General features: G+C 38.7%; 1 protein-coding gene across 1 annotated transcript in view; it reads right to left on the bottom strand.

The window, feature by feature from the left end:
- Positions 1-23,702, bottom strand: part of LOC134474627 (zinc finger protein 14-like) — a 105,528-nt gene extending 81,826 nt beyond the window's left edge. The window contains exons 1-2 of the mRNA XM_063243138.1: positions 23,676-23,702; positions 23,295-23,451 (exon numbers count right to left, since the gene is read on the bottom strand). Of these exons, the coding sequence (XP_063099208.1) occupies positions 23,295-23,451; positions 23,676-23,702 (184 nt within the window). The remainder of the gene's footprint in view (positions 1-23,294; positions 23,452-23,675) is intronic.
- Positions 23,703-24,201: the final 499 nt, after the last annotated feature.

Below are 24,201 nucleotides of genomic sequence, written 5' to 3'. Positions count from 1 at the left end.
GAAGAACAAAAGCATGGTAGCACTTCAAAGAAAGATGATATTAAATTAGCAGTGGCTATTATAATGTCTTGTTTTCTTAAAAGTAGCTGTTCATACCTTCACAGATAATAAAATCAAACAACCAAGGATAAAACCATTCCAACTAATGAATGGGAACATTATAAGTCTCCAAAGCAATTTAATGGGGAATCATGATTACCATAAACTCTAATTTACTCTTACCGGTTCTTACACTAGGGAGAGTATACAGTATTTATACATGTGAGTTTGATTGATTTCATGTATGAGTAAGGTCTCAAGTTGCAACCATTTATTTATAAATATCTCAATGTGATCATTCTTTATAGCTGAGTAGTACTCCATTGAATAAAAATACCACAGATTTTTATCCATTCCTTAGTTTGCAGAACTTAGGCTGTTTCCAAAATCCGGCTATTACAAATTGTGCTGCTATAAAAATGGGTGTACATATATCACTGAAGTATGATTCTTTCTGTTTTTCTGGGAATATGCCTCGAAGTGAAATAGCTGGGTCAAGTGGGACTTCCTATTCCAGCTTTTAGAGAAATCTCCATACAGACCTCCATAATGGTTTCATAAGTCTAAATTCCTATGAACAGTACAGGAGAGTTCCATTTTCCCCTCAGCCTCTCCAACATTTGTTGTTGGTAGTTTTCTTGATCCTGGCCATTCTTTCTGGAGTGAGATGGAATCTCAGTGTGGTTTTAATTGCATTTCTCTAATGAATAATGATGATGAATATTTTTTCATATATTTATTTGCCATTTGTATTTGTTCATCTGAGAATTGTGTATCCATCTCAAATGCTATTTTGAATTATTGGGAGTCTGATTTTTTTAAAATTCTTTATATGTTTTAGAAAGAAATCCTTTGTCTGAGGAATGGTTCTCTAAGATTTTTTCCCAGTTTGTGTTTTTTTTCCATTATGCTGGATATTTCTTTTGACATGCACACACTTTTTTAATAAGATGTGATCCCAGTTATTGATTCTGGGAAGTATTTACCATGTGGTTTGATTCTTTTTCATGAATTCTCTACCTACTCCTATGTCTTCAAGAATTGTACCCTATTTATCTTCCAACAGATTTAGTGTTTCTGTTATAATATTCATATCTTTAATCCAGTTACATTTTAGTTTAGTACGTTTTGATAGAAATCGGTCTAGATTTAGTTTTTGGCCTATAGTGAGCCAGTTTTTCAAGCACCATTCATTAAAGAGTCTGTGGTTCTTCCAGTGAACATGTTTGGCCCCTTTATCAAAGATAAGATGGTTGAGTTTGTTTGTAGTTGTGGTCATATCTTCTAATTTATTCCATTGATCTTCAGATCTGTTTTTATTCCAATAACATGTTGGTTTTACCATGATTGCTTAGTAGTATAAGTTCACCTCAGGGATTGTAATGCCTCCTGCCTTTCCTTTACTGCTTAGAATTGTCATTGCTATTCTAGTTCTCTTCTGCTTCCAGATTTTTAGGAGTGATTTCTCTAGATATATGAGGTATGTTGATACTATGTTCATTGGGATCACAGTGAATCTGTATAATAGTTTTGATAGAAAGGCTATTTTCACAATATTTAGTCTTCCTATGCATGAACAAATGATATCTTTCCATTTTCTGACATTCTCTTTGATTTCTTTTTCAGTATATTATAATTTTCCTTATATAGATTTTTTTACTTCTTTTGTGAGGTTAATTCCAAAGTATTTCATTTTTTGGGGTGGTAGTGTGAAGGGTGTGGCTTCTCCTACTTCCCTCTCAATGATTTTGTTGTTAGTATATAGGAATGGTATTTATTTTTGAGTATTGACTTTGTATCCAGCTACTTCCCTGAATTTCTTGTATCTAGTCTCCTAGATACTTCCAATGAAATTTTGAAGGTCTTCTATGTAGAGTATCATGTCATCTGCAAATAATAATAATTTAACTTCCTCTTTTCTTATCTTTACCCCTTTAATTTTGGTCAATTATCACATTGTTCTGGCTAGTATTTCCAGTAGTATTTTCAATAGGATCAGTAATGAGGGGCATCCTTGTCTTGTGCCTTATTTTAACATAGAGGCCTTCAGCTTTTGGCCACTTAATATGATGCTGGCTGTTGGTTTGTCACAGATGACCTTTATCATGTTGAGGTAAAGATTATCTATTCCAATTTTCTTTAAGGTTCTTTCATGAATGGAAGTTGCGCCTTATGAAAAGCTTTTTCTGCATCTATAGAAATGCTCATGTGATTCTTACCTTTGTTTTTACTGATATGGTGGATTTCATTGATTGATGTACATATGGTGAAACATCCCTGCATGCCTGGGATAGATCACACTTGGTTGTGGTGTATCATCTTGATGATTTGCTGCATCCTGTTTGCCAATATTTTATTGAGGAGTTTTGCATCTGTGTTCATTAGGGAGACTGGCATATAGTTCTCTTTTTAGTGGGGTCTTCCTCAGATTTTGAAACTAGAATAATATTTGCTTCCAGGAATGATTAAGGAAGGATTGCTTTCTTTTGATTTCATTGAAGTGTTTGAGGAGTACTGCTATTAAATTCCTTATTATGTCTTGTAGAATTCCACAGTGAATCCATCTGGGCCTGGGCTCTTCTTTGTATGTAAGGAGAATTATTATATTTTCAATTTCATTAATAGAGATTGAATTATTCAGTATTTTTACATCTTCTTGATCGAGCTTTGGTACTTCATATGTTTCTAGGAATCTGTCCATTTCCTCTGTGTTATTAAACCAATGAAAATAGACAATTTTAAAATAGGTGTTGATGATCTTCTGTATTTCCCAGAGTCTGTTGTGATTTTGTCATTTGCATTCCTTATTTCATGAATTTGAGCCTTTTCTTCCCTTTTTTAAACAGGAGAGTTAAAGTGCTTATCAATTTTATTTATTCTTTCACAGAACCAACTGTTTCATTTATTGATTCTTTGGATTGTGTTCTTAGTCTCTATTGCATTAATTTCTGCTCTGATTTTTATATTTCCTGCCTTCTTTTGATTTTGGCTTCACTTGCTCTTGTCTTTCTAGATATTTGAGGTGTACCATCAGGTTGTTTATTTGTATTCTTTCTGTTTTCCTGATGTGGGAAGTCAGTGCAATAAATTTTCCTCTGAGGACTGCTTTATTGCATCCCACACATACCAGTAAGTTGTATCTGTATTTTTGTTTGCTTTTAGGTATTGTTTAATTTGTTCTTTAATTTCCCCTGTGACCCACGGATTGCTCAAGAGTGTGTTATTCAATTTCCCCGTGTTTGTGTGATTTTTGCAGTTTCTTTTATCATTAGTTACTAGATTTATGGAACTATGATATTATAACATGCATGAGATAATTTCAACTCTTTTGCATTTATTTAAAAATATTTTGTTGGCTAGTATATGGTCTATTTTAGAGAATATCCCATGTAATGCTGAGAAAAATATATATTCTGATGTTGTTCTGAGGAACACTCTGTATATATCCATCAGGTCCATTAGTTTAAATGTGTGATTTAGTTCTGTTATTTCTTTGCTGATTTATGTCTGGTTGATCTATCTCTTGGTGTTCATGGTGTGTTAAGTTCTCCTGTTAGAATTGTGTTGTTGCTTATTTGATTTTTCTTTTCTATATATACTTTCTTTGGATAACTTTGTGTTCTGGAATTTGGTGCATATATATTTAAGATAGTTATGTCTTCCTCTTGAAGTTTTCTTCTAACCAGTATGTAGTGACCTTCATTATGTCTTAGAATCATTCCTGGTTTGAAATTCACATTGTCTGCAAACAAAATAGCCACCCTTGTTTTATTTTATTTTATTTTTTTTACTTCCATCATTCAACTTTCAGTCTGTGAGTTTCATTTTGGGTAAGATGGGTTTCTTGTAGACAGCATGCGATTGGCCATTGTTTCTTGATCCATTCTACCAGTCTGTTTCTTTTAATTGGTGAATTGAGCTCATTCACATTAATGTTTATAACTGTTATATATTAGTTTACTGTTGACATGTTATCTTTCCATACTCGTTAAATGTCTGCCTTGCTTTGTAGTTTTATTCTATGAGTACCTAAACTGTCTTTCAGTTTTCTTTGCAGGGTTGGCTTGATGGTCATAAATTTCTTTTGATGTTCTTTGTCATGAACGTTAAAGATGCAACAGCAGGAAATAATATGCCCATAGACTTGCAAATTATTTGTCAATATAAAATGACTTCATCTGTGACTGCATCCTTTATTGGCAATTCAAGTACACAGAGGCCAGACAGCATAGGCTACAAGGCTAGGTTCAGCTGACAGGAAGCACCATGCAGGTAGCTAACCCATGTGCTTCTTGAGCATGCAACACAGAATGCAATGGCTTAATATCCATAGAGAATCTATCAACAGTCTTCAAAACCAAGCTATTGATATAGCTGGGCTTCTCCACATGAGACAAGTGGCATGGAACATTAGCTAACTAAAAAACTTTGTCATGTCTGAAAAATGTCACCTCTTCCCCTTTCCCATCTCTTGTAGTAAGGTTTTGCAAGGAAAGAGATTTAATATGGAACTTATAATTGAAAAAATATATTAAAATATTCACTCCCAAAAAGTCAGATTTAGAGAGGTATAGATCTGTCCACTTACTAGATACCTAAAGAATCCAGCTGACAATTTGAATCCTATGACAACATACTTCTTAAGTCCTACTGAACACCTAGAGCCCATGACAAGGGCCACCACAAGTTTACCTGGAGATAGAGGCAGTGTCAATGTCTCATGCAAGTCTCTATCAAGGCTGTGTACTAGGAATAGTCAAAGTTCAGTGTTGGAAGCTACAAAGTCTGTGCACTTGGGCACAGCATGTGTGCCAGGCTGAGTAATCAGTCCTGGAACCAAGACAAAAAGCTCAGGATGAGGGCCAATATCTGCAAAAGAAAACAGTAGCTGTGCACAGTACAAATGAGGTCCTGGGTTCCTCCTCCTCTGATGATGATGACGTCTGTGTTCATATCTGGAAAACTGTGATACCAACTTCTCCATGAGAATCAACATCCCAGCCTCTTCCCCTCCATTTCTCCTTTGATGGTGTTTGCAACAATCCTTCAATGGATGCTCTATGCCCAAAACCACGGTGCCTCAGTTTACTGGGTGATCCAAGTTGACATTACTAAGTGGGCCACACCACCAAAGTAGTTCTTTAGATACTTAATTTCCAAAATAGACTTTATGGGTGCTGAGGATTGATCTCAATGGCATAAGCATCTGCTTAGCAAACTCAAGGTCATGAGTTTGATCCTCTAAAAACAAAAAAGTACGTTATATTACTCCACAACTTAAAGTAGTCATCTGGTCTACCTCACATAAACAACAGTGAGAAAACCTGAGGCTCATTCAAATGTAATAATCAGGAACACATATCTCCACAGAGTTGTCATCTCATGGGCCTTGACATAACTCTCATGGGAACTATGTGGTCTCTTTCCTGTGTGTGTGCTACACTGTACTTAACTGTGGGCATATGCATCAAACTGTAGACAAGGTTATTGATTATATCAGGGAATTTTAAAATCTTTTGAAGGAAAGTAGAAAAACAAATTGTTATGTACATTTGTACACATAAGTCTCACTGCAGTACACTGACAGCACTGAACCCAGGAGAGAATGTCATGAGGCTGGTGGTATGCACATTACCACTTAAATAATGTCGCAGTGGTTATAGATGCTCGAGTTAATAAATGCAAATACTTTAACAACCAAAACAGTTGAAATAAAAACAAATACTGAATATGCATTTAACATACCAAATCTAAACTGGGCCTGATGGCATGTGTGTAAGCCAATTACTTGAGAGGCTGAGGCAGGAGAATTGTTTGAGACCATTCTGGGTTATAAAGAGATCTCAAGCCAACCTGAACTTCATAGCAAATGTTTACTCCAAAAGAAAAACAGTTCAAATCCAATAAGCATATTGTAATAGTGATAGCCTTGTTACATTAGTATGATTATCATGCTTATCACACTATGAAAACCTAACTTAGAGCCCATTTCATAGTAAAATATCATATCATTTACTAAACAGAGTACACTGATGAGTATTTGTTGTTCATCATTGGCAATTGGTGGTGATGGAGCATTGCTTGCTTGCTGCTCTCCACAGAAAAGTGACTATTGCTGCAGTAAACAGGAATATGCATGAATCATTGCAGTGGGTCCTTAGATCTTTGAGTATGAGACCCACTAATGCAAGGACTGCACTTAGTGGACTTACTATGTTTAATCATTTGGATACTTTGAACACTGACTTCAGTAGTGGCTGAAATACTTGCTTACATTTCCACCAACAAAGTTAAATAGTTTCTTTTCTCCTGCTGTCTCATGAGTGTTCTTTTGATCTAGTGGTGATTTGTCTCTGCAATGAGATGGTGTACTGATACACATTTTTCTATTGTGCATAAATGATCAATAGTTCATCAGGTATTTCTTGACAATTTCTACCTGTTCTGAAAAGTGTGTATTCATTTCATATTTCTATTGGATTTACAAGTTAGCTGTCAGGGAGTAACATGCAATCTCCTATCCTGTAGATCATTTCTTCATTCTTTTTCCTTTAATTTTGTTTTGTTTTGTTTTTTGGCTTCTTCATTTGTGCATGAGTATGAAAATCTTATATAATCCTTTTTGCTTGCTTTGTTACCCTATCTTATTTTCTATAAAAAGCACCAACAATAGCATTGAGTAAAAAAGTTTTGTTAATGCCTCTGCATTCAGAACATAGAATGCTTGGCTCATTCATGTTTCACTCTTCATTCATGTTTTACTCTAATACAGGCATTTTTAAAACTTCTGCACAAATTACCATGAAAAGCACATTTCCTGAGCCAAAAAATCATGATTTGCAGTTTGCTTCAGTTATCCCATCCTACATTTATATTCTTGACCTAAACTTACCTGTTTCCTTAAACTTCAAATGCAGGTATAAAAGCAACTGCCACACATTCTGCTAGATCATATAGCAAAATTGCCTCCCAAAGTCAGCTTCAACACCGTGATCATCTAATCTCATCCTCTACTGATGCTGGGACTAAAGGAATCACACTTAGCCTAGGGCTTTATACATAAGTCCTTACCAGTGAAATTGTTTAAATAAAAGATAATCAAAAATTGCATATTTTTGTTAGTTTTTATCAAATAGCAAGAAATATAAAAGTGACTATTGTAATGTATTCAAAACAAGAATTGATTGGTTAAAATGACAACTGCCCCAATGACGCTCAGCATAGTCAGTGCATAAACAAATGTGCTTTCCAAGGGATGTTAGAGGATAACTGCTGAGTGGCCAAGTGATAACAGTATGATACTAAAGATTCATGCATATATTTCTCAAAGGAAGGTTGAGACTCAAGGCCTGGGATATCTTAAATTTGCTCACAAAAATCTGAATCAAAAGCAGAGTTGGTGCATATCTATTATCCCAGCACTCAAGAAGCTGAGAGAGAAGGGTTGTTGTGAAGTCAAAGAAATTGTAGGCACAATATGGGTTTCAAATCCAGCTGATGCACATAGTGAAAGCCTGTCTCAATAAAACAAAACTAAACTAAACAAAGTAAAACCAAACATCACAGCTGAATGGAGACCAAATTCTTCAAAGCTTAATTCCATGTCTTGGTGATTAAATTTATGTATAGACACATTTTTTGAAAAAGCAATTTGGATTCTAGATTGCAACTCACAGCCAAATAGGAGCACTGGTTTTTGTGCTGAGTCACTTCAAGGGTCCCTGTGCACTGTCCATAAAGCAGAGCTCACAGTGGGAGCCTGCAGAACCAGCATCCACAAAGCAAAGGGGTAGACAAATGTCTCATGAATCACTTTAATAGACTACAGGTGATATCTCTTCAAATCTCATTTAGGTCACTGAGCCCTTTGTTCTTAATTTACTTAACCAGCATTTTGAAATTTGAATTTAGTTTCATACAAGAAAACATAAGTAACATCAAATATGGTACATAAATAATAACTCAAATGATAATGGAAAACCGTGTATGTAAATAATGTATAAACATTCAAACAAGGCACACATTGCAAATTATAGCTCAATGCCACCAAGTGATCAACTTTCACTCAAAAATAACAAATATATCTTGTGAGGTTAATGCAAGAGAACTGCCTTCAGTTTGAGGCCAGCCTCAGTTACAGAGCTGTCTGAAATAGAGAGAAAGATCCTGACTGCAAAACCTCACAAAAAAATGAAACTTGAAAATTGACTGCATAAAACATCATTGGTTTGTTTTAAAAATTATATTCATACAATATAGTAACACTCCAAGAACTTTCAACATGTTCTGATGTAGAACGTTGATACTTCCCTTAATATACAGAAAACACATTCATGTTTGGGTATTTATCTCAGTGGCATAAACACCCGCCTGGCAAGCATGAGCTAATGAGTTCAATCCCTGATACAAAAAAAAAAAAAAAAAAAAAAAAAAAAAAAAAAAAAAAAAGGATTCAAATTCCTACTTCATGACACTGGCACACAATTAGAGAAAATCAAATTTGGATCTGAATTATGGAACAGAGAATTCATGCTTTAACATGTATGTGGAATACTGATTATTGACAGAGCTAGTGTTATTCATCTCAAGTAAGAAATCAGAAGTCAACTTTAACTTCATGCTTACCCTAAGAACTACTTGACTTTCGGTAAAGATCTTCTCAGTTGTAAATCCTGCTATTGACACCCTGTATCATGCCAATCACTTGCACATCCTTTCCATGCTGCTCTGATCTACACTACACAGAAAAACCTTCATGCCTAATAATGGATATGCCTGCAGCACAACTTCTATTTAGGGCTTCTATTTTACACCACTTAATAAAGTCCATTGCAGAGCATTTCTATATGTAAACAATGTGTATTATCAGCCAAGCTGTTAAGTCAGCTGTTAATTCAGAGATGACACCCCTATTCCTTTCCATTCAGAAGAATATCATATGCATGTATCCATGCAAATGCATAAATTTTGGCATTTTCAATGAGAGTTTAATAGGCAGGTGATGCTGGAATTTGTCCTTAGCAAGCACACTTTACCCTCCCCTTCATAACACTTTCATATCTGCTTTATTTTTCTCAGAATTCAAAAATCCATGGCTGTTCTCACAAACAGTCCATGAGCAGAGGTGTCACCTAAAATAATTATGTTCAAAATTCTTTGCATTATTCTGTATGATACACAGCAGTTCACCAGGTGTTTGGGAAGCCTTCCTCCACCAAAGCACATCACTACACATCTTTGAGTACTCAATACCTTTGCCAACACCTGTGATGAGGATGGAAACACAAGAATATAATATAAATTTAGGAGATCACTCTAAATACAACAAAGCACAAGTTTAAGGAGAGCAGTTGTGGCTATAAGGCCCTATATCACAGACATTTATAAACATCAGACCCTCCAGGCCTGCTTCTCACAGCGATGAGAGCAGAGACCTTCCTTACTACTTTTTGAAGCACCTACAAAATGCATCAGAGTCAGGGTGTCCCTGAGCTCCTTCCCTCACTGAGCTTGTGGAGGTGCCAAGGCAGCAGAGAATTTCAAAGTTGATACTGAAATCTGCTGCTGTCAAAGAGAAGATTAGTGTCACTCTTGCCACCAGAAAGAGGCAAAATGCACAATGGATGACTCACAGCCAATGCTGCAGGACTTCAGGAGCTGAAGTTAACTAAATACCTGAGGATTGAGACACTGAAACTGCTTGTAATCACTTGTAACTGGTTTAGGCCTTTTGCACCCTATTTGTTGGCTCCCATCCACAACCTCACCATTCTGTGGCTCGAAGATCTCCCAGGTTCCTTTCTAGTCAGGCCACATGACATTGAAACGACTAAATGAGATCCAGCAAACATTCTGCTCCAGTATTGTGCTCACAATGGGTCAATAATGCCCTGATACAAGAAAGACCTAAGAGACCACCTGTCATGGCCCACCTGGTTGGACAGTTCACATAGCCCACATCTTCATCACTGATTGAGTCTTTCTCTACTGCCCTCCTTCTGAGTCAAGAATAAACAGGGAAAGGAACCCCTCCCTGCAAGAGAGGATCCCAAATGATAGACTGGAGCTGGCTGTCTCCTTCAGTGCTGATATCCACAGAGGAGTGCTTGTACCAAAGAGATTTACCTCAGGCTTTTTATTTCCAGATCCATTTTATTTCAAGGATAAAAAGAAAAAGTAAAACTGAATTTCAAAAGATGTCAATCAGGGACAACACTGGCAAATACATTGCACACTGTCATCCCCAGTACATTCACCCAGAGCACAAGATGTTTGTATTCAGTTTCCCAAACAATACTGAGCTGAGTTAGTCAAATAATGTTGGCATTGAGACAGGGCTAGGTCCTCCAAGGAGCCCATGCAGAAGCCCAGATACCTTGCAACTCTGGTGAAGCCAGATACTTCCTGGTAAGAGTCAAACTTCAGGACAAAATATTAAGCAAATGCATTGATATTGTAAGGATTCATTCAGAATACTTCCCTAGCACTCTGAGGAAATCATCAGTCACTATTCAAATAAATGTATCCCTATCTTAAAGCCTGATACTTTAAATAATTCCTATTATCCCGGTGAAGTCCTGAGTCACCTGTGAACCCCCTAATTAAAGAGTCACTACTACATAAGAATGCCTGCTTTCTGTGTGACAGGATTCCCCATTTGTTCCCAATTTAATCAACTTCACCTGAACTATTAATTTTATTGGCTTCCATATTTCTGTCCCATCTTATGCCCATCTGCCTTATGAGTTCCAAGTATTCCCACCTTAAACTCATCTCACCAAATTATTTTACTCTATAAAAGTCCCTAGAAAAGAGTCTTTGGCAACCCACTCAGGACCCCTTCTCTCTCTCAGACAGCTTTCTTTCTCCCAATAAATGAATTCTACTCTTAAATTCTGTTGTTCCTAAAATTTATTCTTTAATTTTAAAGAAAACAAACTCATACTGGACACAGTAGATCAGGAGTTTCTTTTCCCTGTAGCAACACCATTATAAATTTTTCTCTTTACTGAACTCAGATAAATGAATAGTAGTTTGTGTTTCTTAATGTTGATCTCACCTCTTCAGGGATTCTTGCATTGAAGGCCTTGATGCCTGCATTTAAGTGCTGCTTCTGTTTTCTGAAAGTGAACTGATCTGTAATTTTTGTTATGGTATCTACAATTTATTAAGGTTATGACTCAAAATATTTCTTGTGAATGGTTTACCTCCAGCCTTGGAGTAAGACACATAACAAAAATTCTTCATTTTTATCTCATCATTCAAACTGAGGGATGTACTTGAAACAGTTTTGCCCTAGAATGAGTACAGGACATCCTGGTTGTAGTTCAGCATGGTGGAAGTCCCAAACAGGGATGCTAACCATATGGCCAATTCCACTTTTTCCCTGATTAAAACTTCCTCATTCCTTTCCCAGGCCCCTGAGGAAAATTCCAATCAGCTCCTTGCTTGACAGAAATGTCTGCTTCAATCTCCACATCCAGGCAAAGTCACACATACCCCTAACCCCATAGTCAGTCAAAAAAATAAATAAATAAAACCTTGGGGTTTTTTTTTTTTTGGCTCTTCACACTCCTTAAGTAGAAAGACCACTTTTACTTTTTCTTATATTCTGCTTCTCTATTGCACAAGAAAATTCTAGCAGTACTGATTCTTATCTATGTACCTCCTCAGTAATTCATATGACCAATACTATGAATATCTAATTGAAATTAATGTAATAAACTGTGGCTTAACTCCATCAGTGTCAATGCAGTGACATTCATCCTAAGATAAAAATAAATCTTCATACAAACTTCAATGCAGAAAAGCATCAAAATATAAACAGGGTCCTACAGGTGTACAGACTTCTTTCAATAACATAATAGAAACTTTCTAGAAAAAGGCAAAAATACAGTTTATGTATCTTAAAATTGTTGAAGCAGCCAGTAATGTAGAAATTGTTCTGAACAATTTTAGGTGAACCTTCACTTTTATAAGAGATAACCTACTGCCATGGCAATATCTAGTTCTTGCTAAGTTATACACTCAAACCAATTATTTTACATTTATAATGACTAATGTATACAACTTTATACATTACCAGGAATACAACTACTGTGAGTTGTATTGATGACTTAAAACTGCAGAAAAAGGGAAAAGCATTCAGACAAATCGTAAAGATACTTAATGTTAATTTGGCTCATATTAATGATACAGGGGAGTGAAACTCCTGACCTACTATATGTCTGGTATGAGTTTGTGTTTTCTAAAATAGAAGAATAATGTTTAGAATGATGGAGTTTAAGAATGGAATATATTTATTGAGAGAAAAGGAGCTTCTGTCCAGGAGACAGAAGGGGTCCTGAGTGTGTTGCCAAAGACTCTTTATTTAGAGTTATAACAGGAGGTTAGATGGGTCAAAAGAGAGGAAGAATGGGAATTTGCAAGGTGAGCATAAGGCGGGATAGAGCTGTGTTCAACGAATAGGGTCAGTTGCTCAGGTAAAATTGATTCAATTAGGAACAAATGGGGAAGCAAGTCCCATAATAAGTGGGCTTGCTTAACAGCAGGGACTCTTCCTGTAGGGGGGTTGGGATGGTGAGTCTTGACTTCTTCACTGTGATAGAGAACTATTTGGACTATTGGTCCTTAGCACTTGGTTGTATTTCTGTTGGCTTTTGTCTTGAGATTTTGTCAGAGCAGGAGGTGATTGTCTCTTCCAAGCCTATAAGCAATCTGCATTTATCCCTTGCTCCTTTGAGTCCCATCCCTGTTGTTATAGGCAGCTGTGTTAGTTAGAAATATATAGGCAGTGAGATAGGACTAAGTCCTAGAAATGGCCAATGCAAAAGCCCAGATACTTTGCAACCATGGGGGAGACAGATACCTCCTGTTGTGGGTCAGGCCTCTAGACAAAACACTAAGCAAATGCATCCCTATCCTAAGGGCTGAGCCAGTGCTGACAGACGGGCTTGGACTGACTCTGACCTGGCTGCTGCCCCAGTCTCAGCCACACTCCTGGTCTCATTGTTCTGTTGCCCCCTGCATGATGTAACGTTATTTTCTCTAGAAAATATCTGGTGTATCCTAGCACAAGGAATCCAAAGGGAATTTATAATTATCTCTTAACTATAGCCGTTTAACATCCAGAAGATTAACACTATACAGTGCAGGACAAGCAGTAAACTTAAAATAGAACATTAAATGGAAGTGTTATTTTCTATTAACCATGGGTGTTTAACATTTGAGCACTGCAGAAATCTGTGACATATTTTAGACTGCTCACTATTACATTACATAAATTTCTGTTAAAAATTTTTATTTGACTGGTGATCTTGTATTTGCCTGATCTAAATCACCAGGCTGGAACAAAAGAAAAAGTCATAAGACATCTAGATATGAGACAAAACATATTTGAAGGTATGAATATACCATCATATCAGCAACAATGAATTGTCTTTGTAATGTGAATTTTACTTGAGCTTTCTCCCATGAGGCTATAGAGTTTATTTGAACCTACAATCAGTGAACCTGACCTGGTTAAAGTTACCTGATTGTCCATGTGTAAATACCATATAGTATCCCTAGTTTGAGAAATGGTAAGAGTACAAAAGAGTTTGTAGTAATCATGCTTCCCCATTGCATTGCTTTGGAGCCTTATAATATTCCCATTCATTACTCAGAATGGTTTCATCCTGGGTTGTTTGATTTTATTCAGAACCAAATAACACAAAATGAACAATGGTTACTGTATTATCTATGATTATTTGAACAGCTATTTTGAAGAAAACAAGACATTATAATAGCTAGTGCTGATTTAATATCATCTTGTTTTGAAGTGCTAACATGGTTTTAGTCTTCTGTTCCCATTGGTTCTATCTTGTTGTATCTTATTGATTGTATTATTTGTGATAGTATAAACAAAAAATTTATGGACAATGAGATAATACAGTAACCATTGTTCATTTTGTGTTATTTGGTTCTGAATAATCTGTAATACTTTCATGCTCTTTGATAGTTTTATAATATTTTTTTATGTTTGATATAATTGTGTATGAAAATATACTCAATTCCTTCAATGAAAGAGACATTATGGTAGTTACTGATATGTCAGGTTGTCTTGTGTTGAAATACTGTGCTGCTTAAACTGTTGTGCTCGAATCTCATTTGTTAATTGCTCTTTTGTTTTAATCTCTTTGAAATTAAAACAAATTTTAAAAAAAGTTCCCAGGTGGTCACTTTCTTGTTTATCAATTGGAGTGCTGTTTAATGTTGCCTCACCTCAAGGGATTTTGTTTAACCAATTTTAGCATCATTTTGACCTGCTGGCAACCTAGGTGAAAGCATGTCTTTTAAATCTGTTACCCAAATAAACCTTTATTACATGATCTGAAAATATAAATGTTGAGGAAAAAGTTGTTGAGCTCAAATAAAAAGAAAAGGCTGCTAACAGAGCAGACAATTGGACAAATCGACAACAGATATATAAACTGACAATCATCTTATAAATTTAGAATGCACTCAAATATATTTGGCCAACTTGAACTATCATAAATAGAGTAGAGTGAACCTTCTTATAGATCAATTAATAGATATGTCTTGAAATAAGAATACCAGAAAAGGAACCTAATTGATGTTTAAACTGAGGTAGCTCAGAAAGTTAAAAAGAAGGAACACAAATATTACTTAACCCTTTAGGTCCACCCTGTTCCCAAAACAGCAGTAGAGATGAGCCCAGCAGGTGCATGTATGTAATCAACTTGGGTGCTGGCAAGCATTTGGCCTACCAGAAGTCTGCAATACCAGAGACTGAGTATGGTGGGCAGGCAGAGAAAATGGCGATGCAGGGGAAGGAGAAAATGAAACCTCAGATGGGACAGATGGCTAAGGCAGGGGGATTGAGAAGTCAGAGCCTTGTGAGAAATGCGAGGGGAAGGATTAGAGACCATAGGGGAAAGATTGGAGACCCTAGGGGGAGGATTGGAGACCCTAGAGGGAGGATTGGAGACCCTGGGGAGTGAAGGAGGAGGAGAGGATAATGCAGGGGGCATAGAAACCTTTGGCTGAGAAAGCAGGGGGATTTGGTATGAGAGATATGGGGAGAAGCTGTAAAGACAGAAGCCACATCATAAGTGAGGGGAAGGGAGAAATCCTGGTGGAGCAGAGTGAGCCAGGAGTACTTGGGCCATCACAGAAGACAAAGTGAGAGAAAACCACGTCCTTACAGTGAAGAAGGCCTAAAGATGAAGGGTTCTTGCCAACTTTTGATCATTTTGACAAAAGCCTAAATAAAAGACTAGCTTTTTGGTTGTTGTAGCCTTTTAGAGGCCAAAAGCACCAAGGTTACGAACCAGGCACCACAGAGGTGTGTTTTCTGGAGGACAGGAAGTGGTCCCCATGACTGAATTATAAGGGAGCTGAGAGAAAAATTTCACCTCAGGAACTAAGAGCTGTAGCTCCCCCAAGGAATGTGGAAGCTGTGCTCAGTCACACACAACATAAGAGATCATAATCTATTTTGAAAGTGTGACAGGCAAAATCCCAACACTCATTCTTCTTGGCAGGTAACCATGAGAGCAGGGCAGGATCTCAGCACATAAAAATCTCAGTGTTACCTCCAGCCATGTGGCCTAAGGGGTGTGGAAACTAGTAACCTTGTTTGGGGATGGCAGGATGGATTTTCTGTCACAAGCTTGCTAAGGAACAGAAACAACAACAACAACAACAACAAAAAACCCAGATGGTGTCTCACCCATGTTCAGTGAGTAAGGCTGCTGTTGTATGCAGATTAGCAGTGGCAAGTAAATTGTCCTGGAGGAAGAAAGAGGTGGTTTTAAGGAAGAGGGACTCAAAATGGGAGGGATTCCCAGGAGTCACTCAATGTGCCTTAGTCGTCAGGGAACCAAATGATAGGATTTTTGGTGTGGTAAAAGAGAGAATACAAAGTAAAAATGTCATGTGGGGGCATACATATAGTTTTCCATTGGGGTGGTGCTTAAAGGTGGCATTGCTTTTGTGCACATAGCTGATTAGGACTCTTTTCATGCCAGAGGTAAGTTGCATAGCAGAGGGGAAAGAGACCCGTGGTCCCACCTCCCAGTGCTGAAATATCCCATCTAGAGCAAAATCCTCTCAATTTCTTTCTCACAAAAAATATATTCTGCTCTTACTTCCATTGTTCTTAATTATTCATTCTTCAATTTTAGAGAACCTAAACTCATACCCAACATAGTAGTTCAGGAGTTTCATTCCCCTATATCACTGTCTGATTGCTTATATTTCTAACTAACTCAGCTGCCCATAAAATTAAGAATCATTTGTCAACTTCACTTATCGTAATTGTAGAAAATAAAATGTACTTAATGGATATAGTGAAATATATGATTAAAATGAAAAAATAATTATCACAGTTTCTCTACCTAGCATCACCAAACATTTTCAGCTTTCAAGTATGTGGAAAAATAAAAACTAAAAGCCACTCTCAGCAAATACCCATAGTATAAAGGACAGTATATCTTCACTATACTTACCATGTTATCTGTGGATATTTTGTAGATCGCAAAAGAAAAATTGAGCTGTTGAATGAACAACTATCAATTTCAATAATTATGCTCATATAACTACATGGTTTAGAATTGTAGAAAAATTTTTCGGTACCAGGGATTGAACTCATGACTGTTATACTCTAGAAAAAATAGCTTCATTATATTTGTGTTATAGCAAATTACCTGTAACATGGCCATACCATATATATGTATTCCTTCTCCATCTGGGTGACCAAACTGATATGTTAATCAATGCTCTCCTCTGTAAAGAATTATAAAATCTTACCTAATTGATATGTTAACCATTGCTGCCCTCTACAAATAACAGATGTGGTGCTAAAATAAGCTAACAAAGGTTGGTAACTGCTACTAGACTTTTCTATTCTCTGCTGAAGGAAACAAAATTGATTCCTGTTTACAGGAAATCTTGCTTGTTTGCAGGAAAATCTGCTTGTTACCTGAACTTTGTTCTTCCCAATGTAATCGCCATGATCTTGTTCTGTAGTGCACCCCAGCCCCCATCCTTACATTGTGAGACCAGCAGCTGTTTGCGGTTTTACAAGATAAAAGCCCTGCCTTTTAGCTGGGAGGTGCGCAGACTGCAAATTTGCCTGGAGACTGTGTCACCAGGCCTGGCCTAAAATAAAGCCTTTATTCCCTAAATTTTAATTTCTTGCTTCCTTAAATATTATTGTGGGGTCCGAGTTATCACAATGACCTTGTGCTTGCCTGGCTGGTGCTTGTACCACTGAGTTCAATACCCAGCCTGAACAGCCTTAGATTCTAAATACGACTATTATTACTGTTTAATTTGTCATTGACAGATTTAATTGAAAATTTTGTTCATCTACATCCTCACAAATGAAATTATTTTCTTTCATTGCAGTATAAATCACTGTTTTTAGGTACTGGGGATCAAACTAACAAGCTGGTACTGGCCAGGCAGGTACTTCTGCCTGCTGAGCTAAAACCCAGGCCCCTATTAAATAATATTTTATTAAATATGTAAGTATCACTTTATTCATTCATATAGTATTGTGATTTTACTACTGGAGGCCAAGGTACACAGAAATTGATATACAGTCAGAGAGGAAAGGGATCCTCAAAGGAATCAATGTAAAAAACTAAATACAACAATCACTGCTAGAGGCACAGCTGAAGAAAGCCAGACCTGAAGGTGAAGATGCAGTAACCATGTCTACATGCCTCTTAAAGAGAAAAACAATATGATAGCTCAGACTGCAGAATAAAATCCAACAAAGCAAGAAATTAAAATTTGGGGAGCAAAAGCTTTATTTCCAGGCCTGGGGGCACAGTCTCCTTAGGATCAGCCCAAAGACCACGTGCCTCACAGCTGGGGGAAGAGGCTTTTAAGGCTGAAAATTGCAGAAGTGTTGTAATTTCTGACAGTTAGATAGCATCTGCACTTTACAGAACTTCCTGAAATTTCCTTGAAGTTAAGCATTTTTCCAAAGAACAACACATTTTATTATAGACCACCAGGTAGGGGAGGGGGTTACAAGAAACTGAAACCTAAGGCTTTTATGGCCTTTCAGGAAAGTGAAACTTAACCTAGATAGATAGGAAGGGGGAAGGAAGTGAAGGGGAAGGCAGTGCAGCACATACAGAACACAAATAATGCACAATGGCTAGAGCTAGGCTATAAAATTCCCCTCTGATGTTGTAACATAGGCCATATCCTTGGCCTTATTATTTTATTATTACTTAAGGGCCTCTGGGAACATGTTCGTATGTTTGCTGTCTAACCATCATTAATTTTATGTTTTGCATCTGATATCTGATATAGATAGTCAGCTTATTGATTATGCAGGGGCCAAGAGTAACTAATACTAGAATCATAACAAGAGGACAAGGTGTTGTACTCTAAGAAAATAGCTTCGTTATATGTGTATTATAGCAAACCTGTAAAGTGGCTTACTAAATGTTTTTTTATCCTTTTTCCCTAACTGATATGTTAAGTGACCTAATTGATATGTTGAGCAACACTCTCCTCTGTAAAGAATTGCAAGAATCTCCCCTAATTGATATGTTAACCATTGTTGCCCTCTACAAACTACAGAAGTTGTGCTAAAACAAGCTAACAAGGGTTGTTAATCACTGTTAGGTGCCTCTATTCTCCGCTAAAGAGCTAAAGAAAACTAGAATGGCCCATTAATTTACATTTGTTTAAAGTAACCTTGTTGTGTGCAGAGAGATTTGTGTATGAGTTTAACCCTTTACCCTGACCTTGACACATTACCGCCATTTTCTGTTCTGTATGGTGCCTTATTGCCTCCCTCTCCCCTCACCTATCTATCTAGGCCATAAAGAATTTGGGTTTCTAGTGACCTCCTCCTGACCCGGTGATGATCTGTCATAAAATGAGCCTGCCCCAAAGTTTAAGAACTGTTTAGCTTCAAAGAAATTACCGGGAAATACTATGGCCCAAACCCCAATCGGTGCTTTCCTTTTGCTCTGTATGCATCAAATGAGTTGCATATCAGATCTTTGTAAAACTTAAGTTTCAGCTTCTTGTAACTCTTGACCTCTTCACACCCACTAGTGAAAACGAGCTGTCCTGGGATAATTAACTGTCCACTTTCTTCCCCAAATATTGCTGCAGATGTGCCCCTCCGAGATAATGTCAGTCTGTAGGATGGGAGTAATTTGAGAAACACCAGGAACTCCAGAGATTGTCAGAGCTAAGTGGACAGCAATATAGTTTCCAGACTCGGGTGAACAAGTTTGATGGCTCTGCAGGTTTCTTTGCCCCCCCCCCTTTTCCTCCAGCCTGTTTTTAAAGTCCTCCCTTCAGTCTCTGGGGGACAGTCTCCAAATTGGCTCCCGGAGACTGGTTGCCAGGCCTGGAAATAAAGCCTTTGCCACCTAAATTTTCAGTCTCTTGCCTCCTTGGATTTTATACTGGGGCCCAAGTTATAACACAGGTAACGTCGCTATTATACTAGTCATCCAGGGTGGGAGGGAGAAGATTTGTTCCATCCACTTTGGAGTTCCTTGTCTTAGTTTTTCTCTTCCCTGTAGACATTTCTGGAGTTTGACCAAATTTTGTTTTACTATCCCAGACTTATTAGCACACAGGCAGCATTGTTCCACTAATGCCAAATGCAATTCTCCTTTTTCGGCTAGTAGGAGGTCTAGCCTTCTATGATTTTGGAGAGCTACTTCAGCTAATATGCCGACTGAGCTTTCTAAGGCCTCAATGTCATTGTGATTTTCTTTCATTCCTTCATCTACTCGTTGCGATAACATGTTGTAATGGTGCATACTAACTCCCAGGGAGGCAGCTCCCAGCCCGAGGACTGAGAATATACTGATTCCAGCCATAATAGGAAGAACTGGACTTCTCTTTTCTCTTTGGTGGTAGGTAGAGATGAGGAACCTATTTTCTTCTTCTTCAGAATGCCAGTAAATTCTAGGCAGGATCTGGGTCAGCACACAAACTTCATTCTGGCCAATAGCAAACTTTCTTGAAGCAATACAGGGGCACCATCCCAAAGTACAAGCCCACCAATTGCTGGCTGGGGCCACTATGGGAGTATTATTACCAGACCCTGTAATGTGATAGGAATGGGAGAGATCAAAATATTCAGGAGCCGTGTGGCTACAGTGATATATATAGGTCCCATTTAAACCCTCTAGACTGGTACTTTTCCACAGAGATTAAGGGAGAAATATATAACACCTGGTGGCACTGGAGGCTAGTTTACTGGTGACTGTGATGTAACCCTTATAGAAGGGAGGCTCAGGGGACAGACATAGACAACATGGGATTGTCAGACCGCTGTCAATGGAGCCATTAATTAGCTCAGCTACTATTTCTAAGGGCTGGAATATCTCCATCATTGAGGGTGGCATGGGGATTTCAGGCTCAGCACCAGTTATTAACAAAGGTGTAAGTTCCTGCCTAGACTTCACTGGGCCAGTTTCTTGTGGCCTCTTAGTGGTTGCAGGTTGGAATGGTGTTTGATCTGGACCAGGCACCTCAACTTTGATCCAATATTTGAGGTCCCCTTTCTTTTTCCACATGCACATTTTTACTTGGGGTTGGTTTGCATCATATAGAATTCCATTACAAAGAGCTTCAGCCACTGGGGCCATTGAAGTGTGCCTCCAGAATCGGCTTGGAACGGACTTTGGCACCTTTATTGGAGTAGGGACCACCACTGGGCGGCGTTCCCTTTTGTATTGAAATACAAGATCTTTTCTTGGTGGTTTATATAGAATGTTAATATTAACTCCAGGATCATACCCAGTACAATAGATCTTAACCCAGAGTACCTCCTTTTCGGTGTTCACTCTTGCCCCAGCCGCTCATTTGCTATTCTGGATGAAGCTACTCCCATTGATGAAATAGTTGTTGGCATCTCCCAAACACTGATTGGTGAGATCAACCCGTAGGTTCTGTTGTAGATCGAGGATGTCAGCACACTCATGGAGAAGTGTATTTTGACTCTCTGGGTCATCATCGGGCATAAGGGTGGCTGGGTTTAAAGCTCCAGAAGTTTTGAAATCTACTGACTCTGGGTCTAGCAGCAGAGCCTGATAGTGTAAAATTCTAGCGTTTGAGAGCCATTTTTTAGGAGGGGTTTTGATAAGAGTCTCTAAACTGTGGGAGGTCACCACAGAAATCTTTTGTATAAAAGTGAGTTTTTTAGCCTCCTTGAGTAACATCACCACAGTGGCTAGGATTCTTAGGCATGGGGGCCACCCTCCTGCTGCTGATCGAGTCTCTTAGAGAGGTAGGCTATAGGCCTTTTCCAAGGGCCAATGTCTTGAGTCAAGACTCTTTTTACAATGTCTATGATCTCATCTATGAACAAGGTAAATGGCTTGGTAACATTAGGTTGTCCCAGGGCTGGAGCCTCGGTCAGGGCCTGTTTGAGCTATTAGAAGGCCTGCTTACATTCTTTGGTCCAGTCTAATGGCTTTTGGGTCTCTCCCTTAAGAGAGTCATACAGTGGGTGAGCCATTTCAATGAAATTTAGAATCTACAGCCTACAGTACCTGATAGCTCCCAGAAACTTGCGTACTTGTTTCTTAGTTTCTAGAGTTGGTATCTGTAATATGGCTTGGACTCTTTCTCTAGACAAAGTTCTTTTTCCTTCTTGTAACTTGTGGCCCAGGTGAATCACAGTCTGGTGCCACAACTGGGCCTTCTTAGCTGAGATGTTATAGCCTAATCACCCCAAAGTCTTTAACAGTTCCTCGGTTGCCTCTCGACATGTCTCTAATGAAGAGGAGGCTACCAACAAGTCATCCACATACTAGAAGAGCACCATCTCGGGATGTTCTTCCCTAAATCTCAAAAGATCTCTGGCTAGTGCCTCATCAAAAAGGGTTGGCGAGTTCTTTTTTGTTTTTGTTTTGTTTTGTTGTCTTTTTAATTTTTATCGGTACCAAGGATCAAACTCACAACCGCCTGCTTGCAAGGCAGGTGCTTATGCCGCTGAGCTAAATCCCCAGCCCCTTTGTTTGTTGGTTTTGCTTTTTGGTGTTTTTTTTTTTTTTTTTTTGTCTTTTTCATTTTTATCAGGTGGGCGAGTTATTAAAGCCCTGAGGTAAGCGAGTCCAGGTCAGCTGTTCCTTCACTCTGAATCTGGGTCAGTCCACTCAAAGGCAAATGGGAGTTGTCTCACTGGTGCGAGGGGCAGAGTGAAGAACACACCCTTGAGGTCCAAAACAGAGTACCAGGTATTCTCTGGATTGAGGAGGCTAAGAAGAGTATAAGGGTTAGGCACCATTGGGTGTAGAGTCAATACTCATCTATTGACCTCTTGGAGATCCTGTACAGGACCATAGTCATTTGTCCCTGGCTTCTGGACTGGAAGTAGAGGTGTATTCCATGGAGAGACACAAGGAATCAAGATACCATTTTCTCTTAATCTCTGAATGTGGACTTTGATCCCTTTTCAAGCTTTGATCCCTTTGTAGGCTTAATGGGTATTGTAAATGGGGCATCCCTAGGGTAGGCGCTCCACCACAAGGGGCAGCTGGTTAATTGCTAGCCCTTAGGGATTGGTTTCAGCCCAAACTTCTGGGATTTCCTGCTTCCATTTGCTTAATAATTTTAATTCTAAGTCAGTTTTTAATGGCACAGGTACACCTGACAAATTTCCCAGTAGGCGGTAATTTTCTTCTTCTGGGACAAGAGCTAGCCCTCTGATGCCTTCTGAGTCCAGAGTTGTATCCACCCCCAGTTTTAGTCTTGGCTCATGTGTAATGAAGTCAATATGCACTTGCAATTTATGGAGGAGGTTTCATCCCAAGAGAGGGTCTGGACAGTCAGGAACCCATAGAAAATCATGTTGGGACCAGTTTATGTCCAGGTCAAGCCATACTAGCTGTCACTTTTGGGTACGATATTCATCTCCCTGCAGCTCTGATTACATTGACTGAACTCTTGGTTAGCTTTCCTAAAGGTCGGGTCAGCACAGAATAGGTGGCTCCTGTATTGACCAGGAAGTCCACCAGTTGCCCTCCCACTTGAAGAGTTATCCAGGGCTTGGGGGGTGGTGTCGATCCTGACCTCCTCATTGTTGAGACAACAGGGCCTTTGCCTCTTTTTCTAGCTTGCCTTTAACTTTGGGCCATCTTCATGCCAATGTCCCATCTCTTTGCAATATGCACATTGTTCTTTATCTAAAGGAGGCCGCTGGCCTTTAACCTCCTTTTTCCCAATGCTAGTCAATCTTTTAGCTTCTTTCTCACCAAGCAATTCCAAACCTTTAGTCATCTTTTTATTTGTGGCTTCTTGTAGGGTCTCCCTGTTGTTGAAAACCTTCTGTGCTATCTCTATTAGCTGGATGAAGGGCATCCCTTCAAATCCCTCAAGTTTCTGTAACTTTTTCCTAACATGGGGGTCCGACTGAGACACAAAAGCAATGTTAATCACTTGAGTGTTTTCAGATGCCATTGGATAAATTGGAGTACGTAATCTATAGGCATCTAGGAGGCGCTCCAAGAACATAACAGGAGACTCATTGGATAACTGTCTTACCTCACTCACTGGAGACAGATTGGTACACTTGTTAACAGTGGCACAAAGTGTGTCTCGGGGCCTCAGGTGATAATCATCAAGAGCCTTCTTACCTCCATCCGTGTTGGGGTCTCATTCATGTCGAGAGGAAGGGAATAGGTGTTCAAGTCTCTGCTGATCAGCAGGTGGAGATCCACCCAGATCCCAAACTCCCTTTTGTCCTACAATGTAGATACACATTCTTTCCTCGGTCATAAAAAGAATGTGCAGGATCTGCTAACTGTCGTCCCAAGTGGGGCGATGGGTAGAGAAAACAGATTCTATAAGGTTAATCAGAGTTCTGGGTCCTTTGAGAAAGGGGGGTTTTGAGCTTTCCAGTTAGAGGTCAGAGAAAGACAAGGAGGTGTACACAAACATGGAGCCCCCTCTTGGGGGTGGGGACTTCCTGCAAAGAGTACAGTGGTGCTGCTTCGGGATATTTCTGGAGGTCCTTCCTGCCATGAGTGGCAGCGGGTTTGGATAAGATGCTGTGGTGCAGTCAGGGTGGGGTCCAGGGGCAGGGTACAGGGGAGGGGGCAAGGGAAGAATGTCTAGTGTGTCAGAAGGGTCCTCACTTGGAGGCCATACTGGAGGTGCATT

This window comes from Cavia porcellus, unplaced genomic scaffold (genome assembly GCF_034190915.1).
Source record: "Cavia porcellus strain 051 isolate PalLab524CR breed Dunkin Hartley unplaced genomic scaffold, mCavPor4.1 scaffold_34, whole genome shotgun sequence".
NCBI classification, from domain to species: Eukaryota; Metazoa; Chordata; class Mammalia; order Rodentia; family Caviidae; genus Cavia; species Cavia porcellus.
This window is presented reverse-complemented; position numbering and strand designations above follow the sequence as displayed.